At 38.8% G+C, this 23,969-nt stretch overlaps 1 protein-coding gene and 2 long non-coding RNA genes across 3 annotated transcripts in view; 1 reads left to right on the top strand and 2 right to left on the bottom strand.

The window, feature by feature from the left end:
• Positions 1-2,917, bottom strand: part of LOC133558815 (uncharacterized) — a 140,064-nt gene extending 137,147 nt beyond the window's left edge. Inside the window, exon 1 of the long non-coding RNA XR_009808014.1 lies at positions 2,323-2,917. This is a non-coding gene — a long non-coding RNA (uncharacterized LOC133558815). The remainder of the gene's footprint in view (positions 1-2,322) is intronic.
• A 12,875-nt stretch (positions 2,918-15,792) lies between these two features.
• Positions 15,793-17,375, bottom strand: LOC133558816 (uncharacterized). The gene is made up of 3 exons (XR_009808015.1): positions 17,083-17,375; positions 16,092-16,202; positions 15,793-15,970 (listed from the first exon to the last, which is right to left on the bottom strand). It is a non-coding gene; the product is annotated as an uncharacterized LOC133558816 (long non-coding RNA).
• Positions 17,376-20,115: 2,740 nt separating this feature from the next.
• fancl (FA complementation group L) overlaps positions 20,116-23,969 on the top strand; it is a 93,787-nt gene continuing 89,933 nt past the window's right edge. Inside the window, exons 1-2 of the mRNA XM_061910999.1 lie at positions 20,116-20,375; positions 21,805-21,863. Of these exons, the coding sequence (XP_061766983.1) occupies positions 20,271-20,375; positions 21,805-21,863 (164 nt within the window). The 5' untranslated portion in view covers positions 20,116-20,270. The remainder of the gene's footprint in view (positions 20,376-21,804; positions 21,864-23,969) is intronic.

Consider the following 23,969-nt stretch of genomic DNA (forward strand, 5'->3'; position numbering starts at 1 on the left):
GACATAATCAAACATATTTGACAATAAAAGCATGATTGTAACAATCCACATTTTGCTATTTGTTATTACAGCAATGCGTGAAACCGTTGACTAAATTTGGTGAAGCTCCTACTCTGAATGCAAAAGCTTATACAGCATGAGCATAAATTGTGTATTCTAAAAACGACAAAACCTGGCAAGACACTGCAGGTTACATTTTTTATTGTAATTTAAAGCGTGTGCTATATGTGTTGAGCTGTTTAAAAAAGCATATTGTTTAAAAAACATTTCATAAAAGCCAAACTTGAATATTTGTATATCAGAATTACTTTAAAGTCTAAAAGCAGTTATTGAATACTATTTTTTTTTAAAGCTGCTGTCGTTTAATTTTCTGATGGTATTAGTTAGCAGATCAGCCTTGCAGTCTGAAAATCTGTATACAAATCTCATTTAGAATATCTATGTGGGGAGTTTGCATGTCTTTTGGCAGTGTACTGCGGCTTAAAACAGTTGTGATATGGTAGATCCGTTCATAGGTGTGAACAGGAATGTCCAACTGGATCAAGCGTCAACAAAACAAGCCTTTGTAAGATACATTTTTTGGAGTGGCACTAATACACACCATGACACACACACACACACCAAACCCAAACTTTCATCTACTGGCCTGGTCAACCATTGATGGATGAAGTGTGGGGGGCCAAGACAGACACACGCTCTCTGTAATCCCATCAACTCTTGTCAGACAGCAGTTTGGACACAAGCCTTTTTATGAGACCTGTAATCCACAGCTAAGCCTTCACACACTGCCCTCCCACTTATCTGTAATCATACACGCTCACAAGCACCACTAAAGATGCTTGGGAAGTGGCTGCTTCACTAATTTTTTGGTATATTAAACGTATGTAGTGCAATAAATGACGGATGTACTGTGTTATGAAATGTGTCCATTCAAGGTAAAGTAAAATAAGTTGCTAATACATTAGTTTGTACCTGATTAACAGCTATTAATTCATGAAACTCTTAGTTTTTTGGGTTGTTTTTTTTATTAATCAATTCAACAAAATAATACCAATCCAATTCCAAAACCAAACTGGGCCAGCAACATTCAGAATAGCAATCAACAGAGCAATTGAGAGGACACACAAACATGACACAAAACAATCCAAAAGTAGTCAAACAAAAAATAATAATATCAACCACAGTATCAATACATATATATATATATATATATATATATATATATATATATATATATATATATATATATATATATATATATATATATATACATATATATATATATATATATATATATATATATATATTTATACATATATATGTATATGTACATATATATATATATATATATATATATATGTACATATATATATATATATACACACATATATATATATATATAAGTATATAAAAATATATATATATAAGTATATATATATATATATATATATATATATATATATATACACCTCTTTTGGAAAGGTACACTAAATTTTTTCAAATGTACATATAAACCATCCATCTGATATATAACAATATAGCACAAAAAGGTAAAAATATCAAATAAATTAGATTTTTTTTTAAAAAGGGGTGCATGTTAGAAATATAATCTAAAAATAGTAGACAAGAAAATATATCTGTGCATGCACAAATTCCTGTATGTGTTGAGCCACTGAATCAATAACCAATTTTGGGGACAATGTGTGCCATTATCACTAAGATACACTCAGAACTCCATGACAACAACAAAAAAAAAACCACGAGTAAAAAAGGCATGTCGGACAAAACACTCCTGCTTTTTTGTTGCTTCAAAGCAAGCGAAAGACACCCATGCAGAGAGGGAGCGAGGAAGAGAGAGAGAAACAGAGAGAGAGCAGGGTGCAGGACCCACACGGTGTAGTTCCAGCCAATTGCATTCCAGAGAAGTGACCATTGCCAGTGATAAACAAAGCACCATAGATCATCCCTCGCTCAGACGGAGCCCGGCAGTGGAGGCAGCAGAAGAAAGTGCGGTCATACAGAGCAGGAGAGAAGAAGCAGACAGAGGCAGACTGCAACAGAGAGCTCACAGCCTACATGCATCTTACTGCCTTCCATCCTCTGAGGCTAAAATTTAGATGCAGTTATTGCAAATGGAATGCCTTGAAAGCCAACCATACCACACGCTTGTAGATTTTTCACTCCCCCGGGAGAGAGACGGAAAAAAGAGACAGGGAGGACGCTGTAGCTGTTTCCCCCCACTCTACATTTTCATACATCCTATAAAAATCAATCCTTAGACTGTTCCACAAACCAAAAAAAAAAAATGCATTCCACACTTACCCCTTCCCCGACACAAGATTCAGATTCATTTAAGCCCAGTGTGCATCACAACAGAATGCTGAGATATTCCTCCAAAACAGATGTGCAAGGAGGAGCTATGAGGTTCTCACTCTTTTGTTTGTGAGCTTGACTAGCTAGGTTCCTCTGTTTGCATCAGCATCTGCCTGTTTTTTTTTTTTTTTACAGCTTTGAAGCAGGTGGATGACAATAACATCAATCTCTCTCAGCACATTGTGTGGCATGCATTGCATTGACAAGACATGCTCCTCAATTGCTCTGTACGATGCATTGACTCATTCCTCTTGGCTGGTTACACTTTCAGGGTGGAATATGAGCTAAAAAAGATATGAACGACAGGTGTGCGTTGTATTGGAATTATTTTTGTAAAAATATTTGATAAAACCTGGAATGTAGTCACATCTGACCAATGTACAGTAAGGCTATGAGAATGAACTGATGAAGCCTGCGTGGCTGAGAGGCAAATTGTCTTTTAGAGCAAACCGAAAATTAACGTTTTTATTTTGTGTGATTAATTGAATGCCCTAAGTCAGGGGTCGGCAACCCAAAATGTTGAAAGAGCCATTTTGGACCAAAAATACAAAAACAAATCTGTCTGGAACCGCAAAAAAATAAAAGCCATATTACAAACCCCGTTTCCATATGACTTGGGAAATTGTGTTGGATGTAAATATAAACGGAATGCAATGATTTGCAAATCCTTTTCAACCCATATTCAATTGAATCCACTGCAAAGAGAACATATTTGATTTTGATGTTCAAACTCATAAACTTTTTTTTTTTTTGCAAATAATAATTAACTTAGAATTTCATGACTGCAACACGTGCCAAAGTAGTTGGGAAAGGGCATGTTCACCACTGTGTTACATCACCTTTTTTTTTAACAACACTCAATAAACGTTTGGGAACTGAGGAAACTAAATGTTGAAGCTTTGAAAGTGGAATTCTTTCCCATTCTTGTTTTATGTAGAGCTTCAGTCGTTCAACAGTCTGGGGTCTCTGCTGTGGTATTTTACGCTTCATAATGCGCCACACATTTTCGATGGGAGACAGGTCTGGACTGCAGGCAGGCCAAGAAAGTACCCACACTCTTTTACTACAAAGCCACGCTGTTGTAACACGTGGCTTGGCATTGTCTTGCTGAAATAAACAGGGGCGTCCATGATAACGTTGCTTGGATGACAACATATATTGTTCAAAAACCTGTATGGACCTTTCAGCATTAATGGTGTCTTCACAGATGTGTAAGTTACCCATGCCTTGGGCACTAATACACCCCGTACCATCACAGATGCTGGCTTGTGAACTTTGCGCCTATGACAATCCGAATGGTTATTTTCATGTTTGTTCTGGAGGACACCAAATTTCCAAATGTAATTTGAAATGTGGACTCATCAGACCACAGAACACCTTTACACTTTGCATCAGTCCATCTTAGGTGAGCTTGGGCCCAGCCAAGCTGGCGGCGTTTTAGAATATTGTTGATCCGCTGTGAAAGGGACTCTCGCTGCTGTGTTGGATCCGCTTTGAACTGGACTCTCGCGACTGTGTTGGATCCATTATGGATTGAACTTTCACAGTATCATGTTAGACCCGCTCGACATCCATTGCTTTCCTCCTCTCCAAGGTTCTCATAGTCATCATTGTCACCGACGTCCCACTGGGTGTGAGTTTTCCTTGCCCTTATGTGGGCCTACCGAGGATGTGGTAGTGGTTCGTGTTGTGGTTTGTGCAGCCCTTTGAGACACTAGTGATTTAGGGCTATATGAGTAAATATTGATTGATTGATTGATTGATAAATGGGTTTGGCTTTGCATAGTAGAGTTTTAACTTGCACTTACAGATGTAACAACCAACTGTAGTTACTGACGGTGGTTTTATGAAGTGTTCCTGAGCCCATGTGGTGATATCCTTTACACGCGGATGTCGGTTTTTGATGCAGTACCGCCTGAGGGATCAAAAGTCCGTAATATCATCGCCTACGTGCAGTGATTTCTCCAGATTCTCTCAACTTTTTGATGATTTTACGGACCGTAGATGGTAAAATCCCTAAATTCCTTGCAGTAGCTCGTTGAGAAATGTTCTAAAACTGTTCGACAATTTGCTTTCAAAGTGGTGACCCTCATTCCATCCTTGTTTGTGAATGACTTAGCATTTCATGGAAGCTGCTTTTATACCCAATCATGGCACCCAACTGTTCCCAATTAGCCTGCACACCTGTGGGATGTTCCATATAAGTGTTTGATGAGCATTTCTCAACTTTATCAGTATTTATTGCCACCTTTCCCAACTTCTTTGTCACGTTTTGCTGGCATCAAATTCTAAAGTTAATGATTATTTGCAAAAAAAAAAAATGTTTATCAGTTTGAACATCAAATATGTTGTCTTTGTAGCATATTCAACTGAATATGGGTTGAAAATGATTTGCAAATCATTGTATTCCGTTTATATTTACATCTAACACAATTTCCCAGCTCATTTGGAAACGGGGTTTGTACATACAGATAGTGTATCATGAGATATAAAGACTTTAGACTTCCTTTTTATTGTCATTCAAATTTTAACTTTACAGCACAGATAAGAACTAAATTTCGTTGCATAAGCTAAATTGAATTAAGAGGACTCAAAGGAAACTAAATGACGTCAAATATACCAACAAACGAGGCATAATGATGCAACATGTAAAAATAGCATGTTAGCATCGATTAGCTTGCAGTCATGCAGGGACCAAAAATGTCTATTTAGCACTCCACAAAAGTCAATAACATCAACAAAACTCACCTTTGTGCATTCACGCACAACGTTAAAAGTTTGGTGGGCAAAATGAGACAGAAAAAAAAGTGGCATAAAACACGTCCTAGAAAGTCGGAGAAAGTTGTACATGTAAACAAACTATGGTGACTTCAAGGACCGCCAAAATTAGTAAGACAAAACGGCGCTCGCCAAATACTCGAATCAGTGGAGCATGTTTAAAATAAACAGTGTGCTTTATAACAATTAGGGAGGTTTGTGTCATGTTTGTCATCCTGCAGAAACCATATTAAAACAAAAATTATATTTTTTCCCCCACATTTTTGTCCATTTTTCATACGTTTTTGAAAAAGCTCCAGAGAGCCACTAGGGTGGCGCTAAAAGAGCCGCGTGTTGCCGACCCCCGCCCTAAGTGTACTTTATGTGCTGATGGACTTTGTTATAGATCAAAGAACATAATGTATATGATTTTATGGTGGCATCAAAGTCATGATTACTGCATGACATGCACAATTTAAATGATGAGCCATTGTCTGGCTAAGCACAATTTCTATGCATCCATTTTCTACCGCTTGCCCCGTTCGAGGTTGCGGGGGGTGGTGGAGCCTATCTCAGCTGCATTGTGTTCTTACAAAATAAATAATCAATAAAAACTAAGTGCTCCCCTCTGCAAAGTTACTCTTGTACAGTTCATGTAGATGCCAATATCGGCTGTACAGATTTACTCTACAAAAGAGAAGTGTGGGATACTTCCCTTGTTGCCTTATTTGTATTTTACTTTATTGAAAAGATTTATATTATTATTTGGTGCAGCCGTGTCGTAGCAGGAGGGGATGGAAAGAGAAAAAAAAGGAAGACAGAGGGGGCAATTGGGGGGACAAGAAGAGGATAAGACAAAAAGACGACAACAACAACAACAAACACAACAATAACAACAACAAAAACAGAACAGCATTAGCGAACAGGATATTTAAAAATATGATAGCAAAGAAGCAGTTAGTGAAATAAATATTAATAACGCAGAAATGACAATGAACATTATTACACTACAAATGGAGCAATAAAAATACCAATAGAAAAAGCACTATTGATAATGAATAATAACAATATTTACCTCTATTATCAACAATATAATTGTTGCAAATGCAACAATACGTACAGTATATGATAACTTGAAATACAAAATAAAGAAGATAAATGGAGGGGAAGAAAGAGAAGCGAACTGTATTAACCTTGTAGATTGTTATAGTAACAATAGGTTAAGCTTAATCAGTCTGCCATGTGTTACCCAGTTTTCTTTAACAACATTAATATATTTTTCATGAAAAATGATAATATGCATGAGTGTATGTATGTATATGTACTTGTATATGTACAGTATGTGTATATGTATGTTTGTACAGTGAATGTATGCGTGGATGTAGGAACTTTTGAGTGTGTAGGTATGTACTGTATTTGTGAATGTATCTGGGAGTGTGGGTACCTACTGTATGTGTGTGCGTATGTATGTATATGTGTATGAATAATTGTTTGTATGTGAGTATATTTGTGTATTTATATGTACAATATATTTGACTCCCAGTATGTGCGGGAGCCAGAGTATGGGCCCAGCCACCCAAAACAGCAGGTGTGGCGTCCAGGATACAAGGGACCAACGGCCCCACGGAGCCAGGCCGGCCAGCAACAGGAACCTAAAGAGCCAGCAGCAGGCCGTAGACAGACGCGCCCGGCAGAGGGCAAGGCACGGGAGAAGCAGGGGACAGCCAGCCCCCAAAGCCAGCGAGATACATTTTTTAAAATAAAAATAATAGTAAAAAGAAAAAATTATATTAAAAAACTATTAAATACAAAAAAATAAATAATAATAATAATAATAATAATAATAATAAAAACCAAAACAATTAATACAAGTCACGACCCCAGCAGCTGGTCGACTTGCAGCACTGTGGAATACCTTGTAGTGCACTTAGCTGCCACAATAGACATATATATATATATATATATATATATATATATATATATATATATATATATATATATATATACACACACATTTACATACACATTTATATACCTACATCCATCCATCCATCCACACACACATGCGCACGTGCACACGCACACACACACACATTTTCCCACACAAACCAATATAGTGCTTATCTATCTAGACTGGGGGGCTCAAATTTGGTCCACTAGACTTTCCAAATTGTCCACAAGCATAACTAGTTGGCATCAATCAAACATGTTGGTATCCACTACCTTATACATGTCAGTATGTGGCTAAACTCTTCACTCATGGTGCTGCTGTACATTTAAAATCACTGTTTAGTCCAGGGCCGACTGGCACATTTTCACTGTGGCCCTTGGAAACAAAACAGTTTGGCACCTGTAATCTACCTGGTTGATCCTGCCAGTAGCATATGCTTGTCTCAAAGATTAAGCCCTGCAAGTGCAAGTGCAAACGAGTTTGACTAAATCCTCATGTTTGGATATACTGTGTACACCTCCACAACAGGCCTAATCAGCTGGCGGCTCGCAAGCTACATTCCACCCGCCAAAGCTTTTAATTTGGCCCACCGAACATCGCCCCACTAAAATAGGCTTGATGAAACCATTAGAACTAGGGTTGATCATGTATGCAGTATTCCCGCCAACCTACAAGGGGCATTATCATCAATCCTCAACAAAACTTCTGGAGCTTCTGTTTCTTTTATCTAGCTGCACACGCTGGAAACAAGTAGCAAGGACAGAATAATGAATTTATGGACAATGCAGTGTAAAGGATGATGTGTTTTACTTTGCAATTAAGTAAACTAAGTCTCAAAGTCGGCAAAGCTAGATACCAACGGGTGATCCGCGCGTTGGCATCCTTCATGCGGTGGAGCCACTGGAGGGGTTTGTGGGCCGAGCAGAGGCTGAATGAGCGCCCCAAAAGGTAGTATCGGAGGGCCTCGACCGCCCACCTGATGGCGAGGCACTCCCTCTCCACTGTGCTGTACCTGTGCAGAGGGCCTTCTTAACCCTCTCAAACACCTGCTGGCACTGCTCCATCCCCTGGACCAGATCTGGGGCACCCTCTCGCCATGGACTGGGCGTGGCTTTTGAGCAAGATGGCTGCAACTGTTTCTCTCTGCTGAAAGGCCTAAGGAAATCCACTAAAATCATCAAACTGCACTGACATCCAACAAAAGTCCAGACTGCTCGAAAAACAATGACTACCAATGCAAAGTTAGCAGCTGAAATGGTGGGAATTAAAGATTCCCTAAACTTTATGTCAAGGGAACTCAGTGAAGTGGTGGAACAACAGAGGAAACTGACAGGCCTCATGGAGGAGATCAGGCAGCTAAAGGCTATCATCCAACACAAGAATGAACGGATTGAGCTCTTAGAACAAAGAGTGGATGATTTGGAACAGTATTCCAGAGCTGATGACCTTGTGGTCACCGGCTTGGAGACCAGGCATCGGAGTTATGCCCGGGTTGCTGGCCCACCTGATGACAAGCATGGTGAGGATGCACCATCTGAGGAGCTTGACACCTTGGAGCAACAAGTGGTACGCTACATGAAGAGTAAACATATTCCTCTGGAGAGTCAGCACATATCAGCATGTCACATTATTCCAAGTAAGGACAAAAAAAACAAGCCTAAAGTCATCATCACGTTTGCAAATAGAAAGCACAAAGTGGACATTTTGAAGGCAGCTAAAAAACTTAAAGGCACTGGAGTTTATCTAAATGAGCACCTGACAAAGAAAAATGCGGAAATTGCTTGGACAGGCCGGATCCTCAAAAAGCAAAATAAAATCCAATCGACCTGGACCAGGAATGGAAAAGTTTTCATCCGGACAAACGGACCACCAGAACAAGCCAAAGTGATTGTGATGAGAACAATGAAAGACCTGGATCAGTACAAATGAACATAGTGAGTGCATTTTTCATTTTCTTTTTTTTCTTTTTTTGCTTGATAATTGGATCTCCTGTAAGGAACTCATGACTCTTTCTTTCAAGACTAAAGCCCTATCAAGTGTTGATTACACAGAACGTGGCACATTTGATTTTCAGAATGAAGTGGATCCAGAGACTCATTTATTTAAGCATGTTAAGGATTCTTGCCAGTATTATACTGAGGAACAACTTGATGACGCAAGCATAGAAAATACATTTTCTTTGATTCATTTTAATTGTAGAAGTCTACCAAAACACTTTGCTAAAATCAAAGATGTTTTAGAGTCCCTTAAAGGTAGATTTAAAGTCATTGCTTTATCTGAAACATGGATAAAGAAAGACAAGGAGGTTGATCTGAAATTAAAGGACTATGATCTGTATGTCACTAACAGAGACAATAGGACTGGAGGAGGGGTGGCCCTCTATATATATAATGAACTTAAATGCAGACCAGTTAAATGTATGACAATGGCCATAAATGATTTACTGGAGTGTGTAGCTGTTGAGATAGAATTACAACAAAACAGAAACATTGTTGTTGCATGTGTATATAGAAAACCAGGATCAAAAGTGGAAACCTTCATGGATAAATTAGAGGAAATGATTAATGGTTTAAATAAAAATAAAACTATTGTAATTTGTGGAGATTATAATATTGATCTTCTAAAGGAGGATTCACATAAACAAACATCAGATTTTTTAGAGATATTATATGAAAAAGGGCTGTACCCATTAATTACAAAGCCTAGCAGAATAACCACAACTAGTGCAACCTTAATAGACAATATCTTTACAAATGTTTTAGGGATTCACATCACTACTGGGTTAGTGATAAATGACATAAGTGATCATCTGCCTATATTTGCAATATTTGACTATCAATTCCCTAAAAGAACATACTATCAAATACTTAAGAGGAAAAGAAGTGTCAACCATATTAACAACTTTAGGGATGACCTATTAAAACAAGAGTGGAAAGAGGTGTACACAGACGATATAAATACTGCCTATGATTCTTTTCTTAAACATTATATTACTCTGTATAACAAGCATTGTCCTGAGGTTCCATGCAGATCTAAACAAAGGCAAAATAATGCACCTTGGATGACAAACAGTTTGAAAAATGCATGTAAAAAGAAAAATAGACTTTATAAGGAGTTTATCAAATCAAGAACAGAGAATGCTGAAAAACGATATAAAAACTACAAAAACAAGTTGACCAATATATTGAGACAAGCAAAAAGGGAATATTACAAAAGAATGTTGCATGAAAATAAAAATAACATAAAGGCTACATGGAATATTTTAAATAAAGCAATAGGGAATAGGACAAGGCGAACAGAACTACCTAGATGTTTTAAAAAAGATAATATGTTAATTGAAAACAAAGATGAAATTGTCAATGAATTGAATCAATTCTTTGTAAATGTAGGACCTAGCTTAGCAAACAAAATACCTAGAGCTAATGATCAATCAGGGGATGTCTGGAAAAGGGAAAATAGGGTTATGCAGTCAATGTTTCTTAGTGAAGTGACTGAGAATCAAATATTATCTGTGGTTTACAAACTAAAAAACAAGACCTCAATAGACAATGAGGGCATTGACATGAGTATAATAAAAAACACAATTGATTGCATCATTAAACCATTGCATTATATAATTAATTGTTCTTTTAAAGTAGGAGTTTTCCCAGACAGTATGAAAACTGCTAAGGTTATACCTATATTTAAAACCGGAGATAAACATACATTTGGTAATTATAGACCAGTATCTCTCTTATCCCAATTTTCAAAAGTGCTTGAAAAACTGTTTGTTAATAAATTAGACTGTTTTATTGAAAAACATAAATTATTAAATGAAAATCAGTATGGATTTCGATCAAACAGGTCTACGAGCTTGGCCATCATGAACATTATTGAAGAGATTACAACTGCAGTTGATCAAAATAAATACACAATAGGAGTGTTCATTGATTTAAAGAAGGCATTTGACACTGTAGATCATCAAATTCTCATTTCTAAATTATATACTTATGGAGTCAGAGGAGTTGCACTGGACTGGTTAACCAGTTATTTACATCAACGACAGCAATATGTTGAGATCGATGATCATAGGTCAGAATGTATGAATATTGAATGTGGAATTCCACAAGGTTCGATTTTAGGACCCAAACTTTTTACTTTATATATAAATGATATTTGTGAGGTTTCGAAAATTTTACAGTGCGTATTATTCGCAGACGATACAAATTTATACTGTTCAGGAGATGACTTGAACATTTTAGCCAATAATATTAAAGAGGAAATGGTTAAACTAAAATTGTGGTTTGATATAAATAAATTATCTTTAAATTTGGAAAAGACTAAGTATATGGTATTCGGTAATAAAAGAAAGATGGAAGTTAGTTTATCCATAAACAATGTGAAAATTGAGAAGGTGTCTGAAATCAGATTTCTTGGGGTCATCTTAGATGAAAAGTTGACATGGAAAGCTCATATAATGCATGTGAAAAATAAGGTATCTAAAAGTTTATTTATTTTGAACAAGGTTAAATATAGTTTTCCATACAGCACAATGAGAATGTTATATTGCTCAATTATTCTACCTTATTTCAATTATTGTGCAGAAATATGGGGAAATACATATCATAGCAACATAATGCCTTTATTTCTTTCACAGAAAAGAGCAATTCGAATCATTTTTAAAGTAGGATATAGAGACCACACAAATCCACTCTTCATTAGGTCAGGATTACTAAAACTAAAAGACATTGTAGAATTGAATACACTATTAATGATGTTCAAAGCGAGAAATAAAGTTCTTCCGAAGGACATACAAAAGTTATTTGTGTTCACATCTGAAGATGAAAACCACAGAAGGCCGTATGACTTTAAACATCCAAGAGTGCGAACAAATTTGAAACAAATGTGCTTGTCTGTTGTTGGTGTGAAAGCATGGAATTCTCTAAACAAAGACTTAAAAAGCTGTAAGAATATATTTGTTTTTAAAAAGAGTTACAAAAAGAGAAAACTGAAATTATATCAAACTGAGTTTTGATTTAGATTGGACGTGTCATTGTGAAAGTGCTTAAAGGAAAATGCAAAAGTATGTTGGAGTTTGGGTGTTGGTGGAGGGAACGGTTATAAAGTCATCAAAAATAATTGGTGTTAAAAAGGGGGCAGATAAATATAAGAATATTATTCTTCCATCTGCTCCTTTCTGATCATGGAAATGTATAAGAAAGAAAAACAAAAAAAAAAAACAATGATAGTGTCAATTGTACGTGGCTTGTAAATATGCATTTTCATGAAAGGAATAAAAATCAATGATGATGATGATGATGATGAGGTCAGTTATTGGGCTGGTCAGGTCCGCAAACCGGGGGATAAACCTTCGGTAGTAACCCGCCAGACCCAAAAACTGCCTCACCCCTTTTTTGTCTTGGGGTTTGGGCAGGCCGTAATTGCCGCTGTTTTATCTACCTCCGGCTGCACCTGCCCTCCTCCCAAGTGGTACCCCAAATACTGTACTTCCCTCCGGCCAACTGCACACTTTGCCGGGTTGGCGGTGAGCCCTGCCTGCCTTAGGAACTCGAGCACTGCCCCCACCCGCTGCATGTGTTGTTCCCAGATGCTACTCTGGATGATGACATCATCCAGGTAGGCGGCCGCATATGCAGCGTAGGGTCGCAGCACCCGGTCCATGAGGCGCTGGAACATAGCGGGCGCACCGAACAAGCCAAACGGAAGTGTTACGAGTTGGTATAAACCTTCCGGAGTGGAAAAGGCCGGTTTTTTTTTGGACTCTGGTGACAAGGGAATCTGCCAGTAGCCCTTGGTCAAATCCAGTGTCGTGATAAAACGAGCAATGCCCAGCCGATCCAGGAGCTCGTCGAACTGAAGCATGAGGTACGCGTCAAAACGTGATACTTCATTCACCTTGTGGTAATCCACACAGAACTGCACAGACCCATCCTTCTTCCCTACCAGAACTATGGGTCTGCACCACGCACTGTGGGATTCTTCTATTACCCCCAATTCCAGCATGGATTTTAATTCTTCCCGAACTATTTTGCGTTTGTGTTCGGGGAGCCTGTATGGCCGAGATCGCACCGTAACCCCTGGGCTGGTTTCTATATGATGCTGGATGAGAAGGAAGGACGAGGGGTCGGCCTTCCACCTGCAGCACGGTGAGGTGCGTCCGTTGCTGTTCCTCCCACACCTTTTTGATGGCTGGCTTCAGGATGAGCTCTTGGTGGTTAAAAAATTTTCTCTTCACATACGTGACCACTCTGATGCTGTTAAGCACTTGCAACACCTCACCAGAAGATGCGCCAGTGAAGAAGATGCCAGCAGATAGCAGGATGTTGCCCGCGCATAAGGGCCAATGTTTGGCTGGCTGCTCCACCTACTCCTCTGGTCACATGATGCACATTGTATGGTCATGATCAGCTGTGTACGGTTCGAATCCCAATAAGGGCTTCTGTCCTGGCTGCCACAGGCTGGACAGTGACACCACTTGACGAGACTCTGGAGGCACGACTCAAAAATTATGTACTTCGGTTCCTTGTGGCAGCCCTCTTCCTGCATCTTGGGAGTACGTGTGGGATCTGGCGGCCTGTCAGATTGACACGGATCCGATGTCGATGACCCACTCGGCACATAGCTGACATCGGAAGAACCACTATCAGAAGGCGCAAGCGGGACTTTTAAATGAACACTTAGCATCTAACAATCTATGTGAAACCTTTCAATCCGGTTTCAGGGCAAATCACTCTACGGAGACAGCCCTCGCAAAAATGACCAATGATCTATTCCTAACGATGGATTCTGATGCGTCATCTATGTTGCTGCTCCTCGATCTTAGCGCTGCTTTCGATACCGTCGATCATAATATTTTATTAGAACGTATCAAAACACGAATTGGTATGTCAGACTTAGCCCTGTCTTGGTTTAACTCTTATCTTACGTATAGGATGCAGTGCGTCTCCCATAACAATGTGACCTCGGACTACGTTAAGGTAACATATGGAGTTCCCCAGGGTTCGGACCTTGGCCCTGCACTCTCCAGCATCTACATGCTGCCGCTAGGTGACATCATACGCAAATACGGTGTTAGCTTTCACTGTTATGCTGATGACACCCAACTCTACATGCCCCTAAAGCTGACCAACACGCCGGATTGTAGTCAGCTGGAGGCGTGTCTTAATGAAATTAAACAATGGATGTCCGCTAACGTTTTGCAACTCAACGCCAAAAAAACAGAAATGCTAGTTATCGGTCCTGCTAGACACCGACCTCTATTTAATAATACAACTCTAACATTTGACAACCAAACAATTAAACAAGGCGACACGGTAAACAATCTGGGTATTATCTTTGACCCAACTCTCTCCTTTGAGTCACACATTAAAAACGTTACTAAAACGGCCTTCTTTCATCTCCGTAATATCGCTAAAATTCGCTCCATTCTGTCCACTAAAGACGCTGAGATCATTATCCATGCGTTTGTTACGTCTCGCCTCGATTACTGTAACGTATTATTTTCAGGTCTCCCCATGTGTAGCATTAAAAGATTACAGTTGGTACAAAATGCGGCTGCTAGACTTTTGACAAGAACAAGAAAGTTTGATCACATTACGCCTGTACTGGCTCACCTGCACTGGCTTCCTGTGCACTTAAGATGTGACTTTAAGGTTTTACTACTTACGTATAAAATACTACACGGTCTAGCTCCATCCTATCTTGCCGATTGTATTGTACCATATGTCCCGGCAAGAAATCTGCGTTCAAAAGACTCCGGCTTATTAGTGATTCCCAAAGCCCAAAAAAAGTCTGCGGGCTATAGAGCGTTTTCCGTTCGGGCTCCAGTACTCAGGAATGCCCTCCCGGTAACAGTTCGAGATTCCACCTCAGTAGAAGCATTTAAGTCTCACCTTAAAACTCATTTGTATACTCTAGCCTTTAAATAGACTCCCTTTTTAGACCAGTTGATCTGCCGTTTCTTTTCTTTTTCTCCTATGTCCCACTCTCCCTTGTGGAGGGGGTCCGGTCCGATCCGGTGGCCATGTACTGCTTTCCTGTGTATCGGCTGGGGACATCTCTGCGCTGCTGATCCGCCTCCGCTTGGGATGTTTTCCTGCTGGCTCCGCTGTGAACGGGACTCTCGCTGCTGTATTGGATCCGCTTTGAACTGGACTCTCGCGACTGTGTTGGATCCATTATGGATTGAACTTTCACAGTATCATGTTAGACCCGCTCGACATCCATTGCTTTCGTCCTCTCCAAGGTTCTCATTGTCATCATTGTCACCGACGTCCCACTGGGTATGAGTTTTCCTTGCCCTTATGTGGGCCTACCGAGGATGTTGTAGTGGTTTGTGTTGTGGTTTGTGCAGCCCTTTGAGACACTAGTGATTCAGGGCTATATAAGTAAACATTGATTGATTGATTGACTTGATGCTTGTCATTCATCAAACAATGCAGGAGGGGGTCGTAGCTTGGCTTGCATTCCAGACGCACCTGGAGATGCTATCTTGGGCTGCATCTCGGGGCTGTCAGATGGAGCTGCTGCACTTGACGATGGGATTTCACTAACCCTGGCTGGCCGAGCTCTAACCCTCTCAAGGATCTCTGGGGTCACCTGGTGTCCAAGCAATAAAATAAAACACAAGTTGTTTTATATAATCTGTTAAAATTAAACTAGGATCACATACTAATTATTGTCTTTGAATCACCTAAATTACCTGTCTACTCTACTCTGCACAGGCAGCTGTGTAATGTGTACTGTGATGTGCAGAATCATGTTCATCACCGAAATAGACATACCCTTTGATCTAGGATGTTTGGGTGCTCTTGCCACACTAGTCATTGCCGTTGGTGCTGTCCCAATCGGTACCCAGTCCGCCTGGCATCCTTGTTCTCTTGTATTTCCCTGGAAATGGAGAAACAGCTACATGTAATAGAGATACCTCATTTACATAAATTATGAATACGTTTTCTATTGGGCTTGAACTGTAATCCATTTGAACATTGATTTGGAAAACAAATCGAACCTGATCATGATCGCCCTCCTCATCAGGCAAATCTAGTGCCATTGCCATTGGTTCATCCACCGCATCCGCCACTAATGCTGTAGTCATACTGGCCATGATCTGATCTATTGTCTGTAAATGTACAATATGCAAGACTTTATATTATTGTCAATTGCAGTGGTTCTCAACCTTTTTTCAGTGATGTATGCCCTGTGAACATTTTTTTAATTCAAGTACCCCCTAATCAGAGCAAAGCATTTTTGGTTGAAAAAAAGTGAAAAAAAGTAATCAGTTTCTAATTTATTAAATTGCATAACAGTGCAAAATATTGCTCATTTGTTGTGGTCTTTCTTGAACTATTTGTAAAAAAAAAGATATATAGATAACTAAAAACTTGTTGAAAAATAAACAAGTGATTGAATTATAAATCAAGATTTCTACACATAGAAGTAATCATCAAGTTAAAGTGCTCTCTTTGGAGATTGCAATAGAGATCCATCTGGATTCATTAACTTAATTCTAAACATTTCTTCACAAAAAAAAATATATATTTTACATCAATATTTATGGAACATGTCCACAAAAAAATATAGCTGTCAACACTGAATATTGCATTGTTGCATTTCTTTTCCCAGTTTAGGAACTTACATTCATATTTTGTTGAAGAATTATTCAATAAATATATTTATAAACGATTTTCATAATGTTGCTATTTTTAGAATATTTAAAAAAAAAACTCACGTACCCTTTGGCATACCTTCAAGTACTCCCAGGGGTATGCGTACCCCCATTTGAAAACCACTGGTTTATTGTAATCTATTGACAGTATTGATACTATTGACAGTAATGTCAGTAAATGTACAATACTTTATACTGCAGAAGAACTTGACTAGAACTTGGAGCAATAATTATATGTAGACTATTTTATTGTTAATTTATTTCATTGTTCATGGAGTAGTCTATGACTATGTCTGTGAGTATGACTATGGAAACTGGAATTCAAGATCCTTACCCTCTTCCTTTCCCTTTTTGGCAAATGCAGACCTCATGTGCATGGTCTGTCCACTTGTGGACGGCGTGGGATGGTCTGAACTTGTCGAAGCACTGCCACTAATGGCTGGTTGTGGTCTCTTGAAAATAGTACTTTTTTTAGCACCAGTCGACGGGTGGTGGCGATGCCCATCTCTGCCCTTAAAAAGGGACCCTCTTCGAAACACGATCTTTCGAAATGATCAATGCATAATACACTGTACTTTGTGTGTGTGCTCCAATCCAACCGTGTTCGCTTGACCGCTCTGTTCCATATTAAAGCTTCACCGCCATCTTTCGGAAATCCAAACAAAGAAACACCGCCTGTGTTTGTGTTGCTACACCCCGCTGCAATACACCGCTTTCCACCAACAACTTTCTTCCTTGTAGTCTCCATTATTAATTGAACAAATTGTAAAAGATTCAGCAACACAGATGTCCAAAAAACTGTGTAATTATACGATTAAATCGGACGACTTTTAGCCTTGAGTGGGGCTGGAAGAAGATGTCCGCTACAACCAATAACGTCACAAACACGCGTCATCATATGCGTCATCATTCTGCGACGTTTTAAACAGGAAACTTTGCGGCAAACTTACTATTACAATTTAGTAAACTAAAAAGGCCGTATTGGCATGTGTTGCAATGTTAAAATTTTATCATTGATATATAAACTATCAGACTGCGTGGTCGGTAGTAATGGGTTTCAGTAGGCCTTTAAAGTGATACTGTCATTACTGCTACAAGTGGTGGAAAAGTGTACTACAGCTGAGTAATGGTCAAATGGACCACAGCTGAGAAACAAATATTTTTTGGCGGCCCTCTAGGGGCGCTCTCAGCCGAAAAGGGCCCTGGCCCTATGGTTAAGAAACACTGAGTTATACGATAAGATGTAACTCAGGAAAAGTTAATTAACAAAAATATTATTCTGTTGGTGGGAATTATTCTGAAATATTGGCCATAGATATATTTGTTGTTGTGTTTTCAATGTAGGGCTTCACGGTGGTAGAGGGGTTAGTGCGTCTGCCTCACAATACGAACGTCCTGCAGTCTTGGGTTCAATCCCAGGCTCGGGATCTTTCTGTGTGGAGTTTGCATGTTCTCCCCGTGAATGCGTGGGTTCCCTCCGGGTACTCCAGCTTCCTCCCACCTCCAAAGACATGCACCTGGTGAGAGGTAGATTGGCAACACTAAATTGGCCCTAGTGTGTGAATGTGAGTGTGAATGTTGTCTATCTGTGTTGGCCCTGCAATGAGGTGGCGACTTGTCCAGGGTGTACCCTGCCTTCCGCCCGATTGTAGCTGAGATAGGCGCCAGCGCCCCCCGCGACCGCGAAAGGGAATAAGCGGTAGAAAATGGATGGATGGATATATGGCTCTCACGGAAATACTTTTAAAAACATTTGGCTTGTGTGGGTCCCTCAGCCAAAAAGGTTCCCGACCCCTGCTTTAGGGGCTCCGTACTAATGACTTCCATTGTTAAATGTCTGATATACTTTGAATGTATTTTTAAAAATTTTTATATTTTTAAAACGAGGCACTTACTGTAATTTAGACCTATATCTGCAGCCTATCAAAAAGTAGACTTTTTAAATGATCAGTATTGTGTGTTGATGTATTCTATGTAAATAAAGTAGTAAAAAAAGATTGACTTATTTGCCACCTCAGGCTGCTTTGAGCACATCGTTTAGGTTTCTGTACAGATCTGTACTGTTTCAAAAATAAATATTGTATGCTTAAGTAACATATTCTTTTTTATGACATTGTTGTTTAAACAAGGATGACCAAAAAGAAAGCAATGGTAACTGTGGCGGCGGGCATGATCACAACAGAAGTACAAACTAAAGCAAGTTGACGGAAGTGACGTAGGCTTCGCCCAATACTGGAGCGATCGTGTTTTTCGGTACCGATCAAGGAGTGACAGCTAGGCTGCGCGACTCCACCAGACGCTGTGAGGGGGGTTGCGTGAAGCCTTTAACGACCCTTCATGTCGGTATCGCTGCCGATCTGGTGCCTGCGGTGTAGGCACTCACCCGCACACAGCGACAGGAACGATACAGCCAGAAACTACTCTTTCTCCCGCGCCAATACTTAGCTCTGGGAAGGAAGTCACATGACACTGTGTTGCGCTTTCAAAATAAAATCACCTATACTCCTGCGGCATATTTGCTGGGTGGGACAAATGCGAGCTTTCTCCAATATAGGTTGGGGCGGTGCATGCATGTCCCTCCCGTCTACCCCGGTTCCTTGTCTCCGGGTTTTAGGTTAATTGTAGCTGAGATAGGCGCCAGCGACCCCGAAAGGGAATAAGCGGTATAAAATGGATGGATGGATAGGTCAGACTTCTGTTAAGCAAATACATTTTTATTTTTATTCTCTTAAATTATGCAGGAACGTGTCTGTTTAAGACAATAATGTATTTATTTTATTCTTTTGGTTTTAGTTATTTCCACAAAAAATAATTATTGAACAATTTGTTTCCCATTTATTCGTTTTAGTCCAAAACCCGTGCATGTGATTAAATTCTGGTTGGAGTATAGTATAGGATGTGTGGGTAGATTTTCAGTCATCGGGTAATGTAATCCACAAAGGTTGCATGTAAGCAACAACAAACAATCAGAGTCCAGTTAGGATACCATGTCTTCACACAAATAAGAGGCCAAAATAAATTAGGGCAACGTGTCCCTTATTTTTTTTCCGGGAGTTGGCAACACAATTGACAACGCAATCGACCAACCTTAAAAATACAAGCTCAATGTGATACAAATACAATGAGTACTATACTGACATAAATTGACACTGTTCAGTGATAACTTGCCGAAATAAACCAAAACATGTTAAAACTATTTAGGTGAAATAATACATAAATGAAAATATTCCCATCATGATAGAACACTTTATGCCTGTCATTTGTCACAAGGCAGCTGTTGATAGTAGCTTGAAAAAACCCCGAGAGGAAAAGGAACTACATTGCACGCGAGTCAGGCTGGTTGACTCGACTTGAACAAAAAAAAAAAAAGATTTTCCTTCGAGAGTTCCTGAACGCATCTCGATGACGTGTCTCTTTTGACGCTCATGGCGGGAGGCGGATGTTAAACAGTCTTCGTAATGCAAGCTGTTTTGACATCGTGCTACTGCTAAGGTTTGTTAAGAGCAACTTTAAGTTTTACGTATGACTGAAGTTAGCATGATGGCGTCTGAACTGGTGAAAGACAACCCGCTGCTTTTACCTCTCAACGTGGAGAAAACGGTATATGATGGATTCATCACCGTCCAGGTAAAAATGACTACTAATATTAACATGTAGAGAGGCTAAATTGGTTAATAGGGTTGTTAGTATGTCCACCTCTATCCTGGTAAAAGTTCTCCGTTTCCAAACTTTATATGTCGTAAAAAATGTTGATGTCACAACACCAGTACTTTAATAATTAGATGTAGCTAGGCAGTACTCTTGTATAACCACACAGCGTCTGTGCTGCTTACAGCACAAGTAACTAAACTTAACCTTGAGCAATTCATATCTAAGCACACGCGTGTGTGTATATATGTAAATGTGTATATATATATATAAATACATGTGTATATATGTATATAAATGTGTATATATGTATATATGTATGTACATATATACGTATATATATGTATATATATATTGTGTATATATATGTACGTACATATATATGTGTGTATATATGTGTGTGTATATATGTGTATGTATGTGTATATATATATATATATATATATATATATATATATATATATGTGTATGTATGTATGTATGTGTATGTATGTATGTATGTATGTATGTACGTACATATATATGTATATTCTATACACATCATCAACATTGAAGGTTCACTTTTCACATGTGGTCATTGAATAAATAAATTAAAACATTTCTCCAGGAATTTCATGCGGTTCATGTTTGATGCATTTTTTATTGGTTACACGCAAACAATTAATCAGAGCAACTTAATGTAAATCTAATGAAATTAATCGATTTTACAGCCCTATTGTTAACGTCAATCAAAATATTACCTACAAATGCACAAATAAGTCCCACATTGTCTTTAATGGCTTACTGATTAATTTGTGCATGCATTTTGATGTAAATAAAATAAAAAATAAATAAAAAGTAAAATGTATTTTGTATTTTAACTCTTCTTGATTGTGGTCGACCAGATAGCTTGAAATGTCCACTTTGACGGTGTTGAATTTTAAGAAAATTCCATCCATTCATTCATTTTTGGGGTCCCAAAAGACAGGTCGTCACCACATCTCCCACTTAGATATTTTTCATGATATTTGGCTTTTATATTTTTCAGTCTAATCTCAAAATACGTCCCAATATGTAAAAGGTAAATAAACAGTTGCGTCCAAATATGTAAAAGGTAAATAAACAGTAACCATACTTGACTACTCACCTCCAAGTGCATCTCAGAAGGGCCTCTAGGTCATGTATGTGCTTGCAACCCAGTAATTGCTCATTATTATAACTTACATTTATATGAAGTGAAAATATAAGCTCCTTGTCACAACAGTTGACAACATTTCCTCAAACTATAGTTGTAAAAAACATTCGTCTGAAGCAACAACAACAAAAAAACTGAACACTAATGGTTAACAACAATGATATTGAAGATGACAAATATGTGTATGGAAATAAGAGTGGCCAATGCAACTTTTCCATTATATTTTTTACACAGGAGAAAGACTTCAGACTGAGAGTACAGCTACCGCCAGATCGACATCTCAAAAAGGCCAAGTATGACTTAACTAATGCTGACGTTTTTGTGTGGACGTGCGTGCATTTGTGCAGTGTTTCCCATACATTAATTTTTGTCTGGCGGGCCACTTCTAAGTGGTGCTGAAGGTTCCAGAATGTAATTTTTTTTGATGAGACCAAGCTCTATAAACTTTTCTTAAGTGGTCAAGATTTTTTGCAGCTGATATCGTTGGCAGCAAAAAAAAGTTGTTTGACAGCACTCATTTAGTGTTTCCCATTATTTTCATTTACTTATCATGGCCGCCACAAGTTAAACCAAATAGTTCATTTATATTAGTTATTAGTTTCTACAGTTTGGTGTGGGTAAAAATGGACTTATTATTTTACGTCAGGGGTGTCAAACTCAAATACAGAGTGGGCCAAAATTTTACACGGAACAAAGCTGCGGGCCAAGGTTGAACAAATTAACCTTTTAATAGGGACCCAAACAAGTTTTGCATTAAATATTGAACAAGCAAGGCTTATATAACTTTAGTGACATGCAAAATCCAGTTTCAAATAATAATAATAATAATAATTTAAAAAAAAATCAATGGCATATCAAATAAAATTTCAATAAAAATGTAATGCTTTTTTTTCTATTTGCAATCTTCAGAGGTAAATATACATTTTTTTCCACAGGCTAATAATACATTTGAAAATAAAATAACAATAATGAATGAAACAAACATTCAAGCCTGGAAGTAGCCAGAGAAAATGCATGAATAAAACGTTAATTATTGGTCAGTTTGCTGGAAGTTTCCCGGAAGAGTTAGTGCTGCAAGGGCTTCTGGGTATTTTTTCTGTTGTGTTACGGTGCGGATGTTCACCTGAAATGTGTTTGTCATTCTTGTTTGGTGTGGATTCACAGTGTGGCGCATATTTGTAACAGTTATAAAGTTGTTTTTTATGGCCACCCTCAGTGTGACCTGTATGGCTGTTGACCAAGTATGCCTTGCATTCACTTGTGTGTGTGTAAAAGCCACAAATATTATGTGACACGCTATTAGTATGGAAGAAAAGCGGACGTGACGACAGGTTGTAGAGAACGCTAAAGGCAGCGCCTTAAATGCACGCCCCCAATATTGTTGTCCAGGTGGAAATCGGTAGAAATTCGGGAGAATGGTTGCCCCGGGAGATTTTCGGGAGGGGCACTGGACTTCGGGAGTCTAACGGGAAAATTAGGAGGGTTGGCAAGTATGAGTATTAGCGGTGAATGCGATGTTACAGCGGCACCGACGCTGTATAACACCGGCGGGCCAGCTCTAATGCTAAATTGATATTGCCTCAAGGGCCAAATTAAATTACACGGCGGGCCAGATTTGGCCCGCGGGCCAGAGTTTGACACCCATGTTTTACGTCAATTTTGTTCTGTTAGAAAAATTATAGAATATACTGTAATTGCATTTTATTGTCATTGCACTTAAAAAATGCAACACAATGAATTTTTAGTACACCATTCCAAGTGCAGACATACAATATACAGTTACTGGGGAATACAGGAAAGGAAGACTAATGGGTCGCCACCTGGTGTAGTAAAGGTAAACATGAGGGAGAGGGGTAGAAGCTGCTCCCAAACTATCCCCTCTGTGGGGGTGGGGCTAGATTGACATAAAAAACACATGCAGCACCGAAAAGCACATATAAACACATGTCACGGCAAGGGATGTCACTGTATGAAAATTTCTTATCACGGTTATTGTGACCAAAATTATTAAGGTTGTCATTATTATCGTGGTATTTTTATCCATCCATCCATCCATTTTCTACCGCTTATTCCCTTTCGGGGTCACGGGGGGCGCTGGCGCCTATCTCAGCTACAATCGGGCGGAAGGCAGTGTACACCCTGGACAAGGCGCCACCTCATCGCAGGGCCAACACAGATAGACAGACAACATTCACACTCACATTCACACACTAGGGCCAATTTAGTGTTGCCAATCAACCTATCCCCAGGTGCATGTTTTATATGTGCTTAAAATTTTCAAGAAGTATACTGAAGTATTTTAACCAATTTTATTTAAAACAACAACATAAACAACACATTGAAAATGTTTTTTTTGTAGAAAAAAACATTGTAGATAAGAACACTGTTACGTGTACATC

Source organism: Nerophis ophidion, linkage group LG09 (genome assembly GCF_033978795.1).
Source record: "Nerophis ophidion isolate RoL-2023_Sa linkage group LG09, RoL_Noph_v1.0, whole genome shotgun sequence".
NCBI lineage: Eukaryota > Metazoa > Chordata > Actinopteri > Syngnathiformes > Syngnathidae > Nerophis > Nerophis ophidion.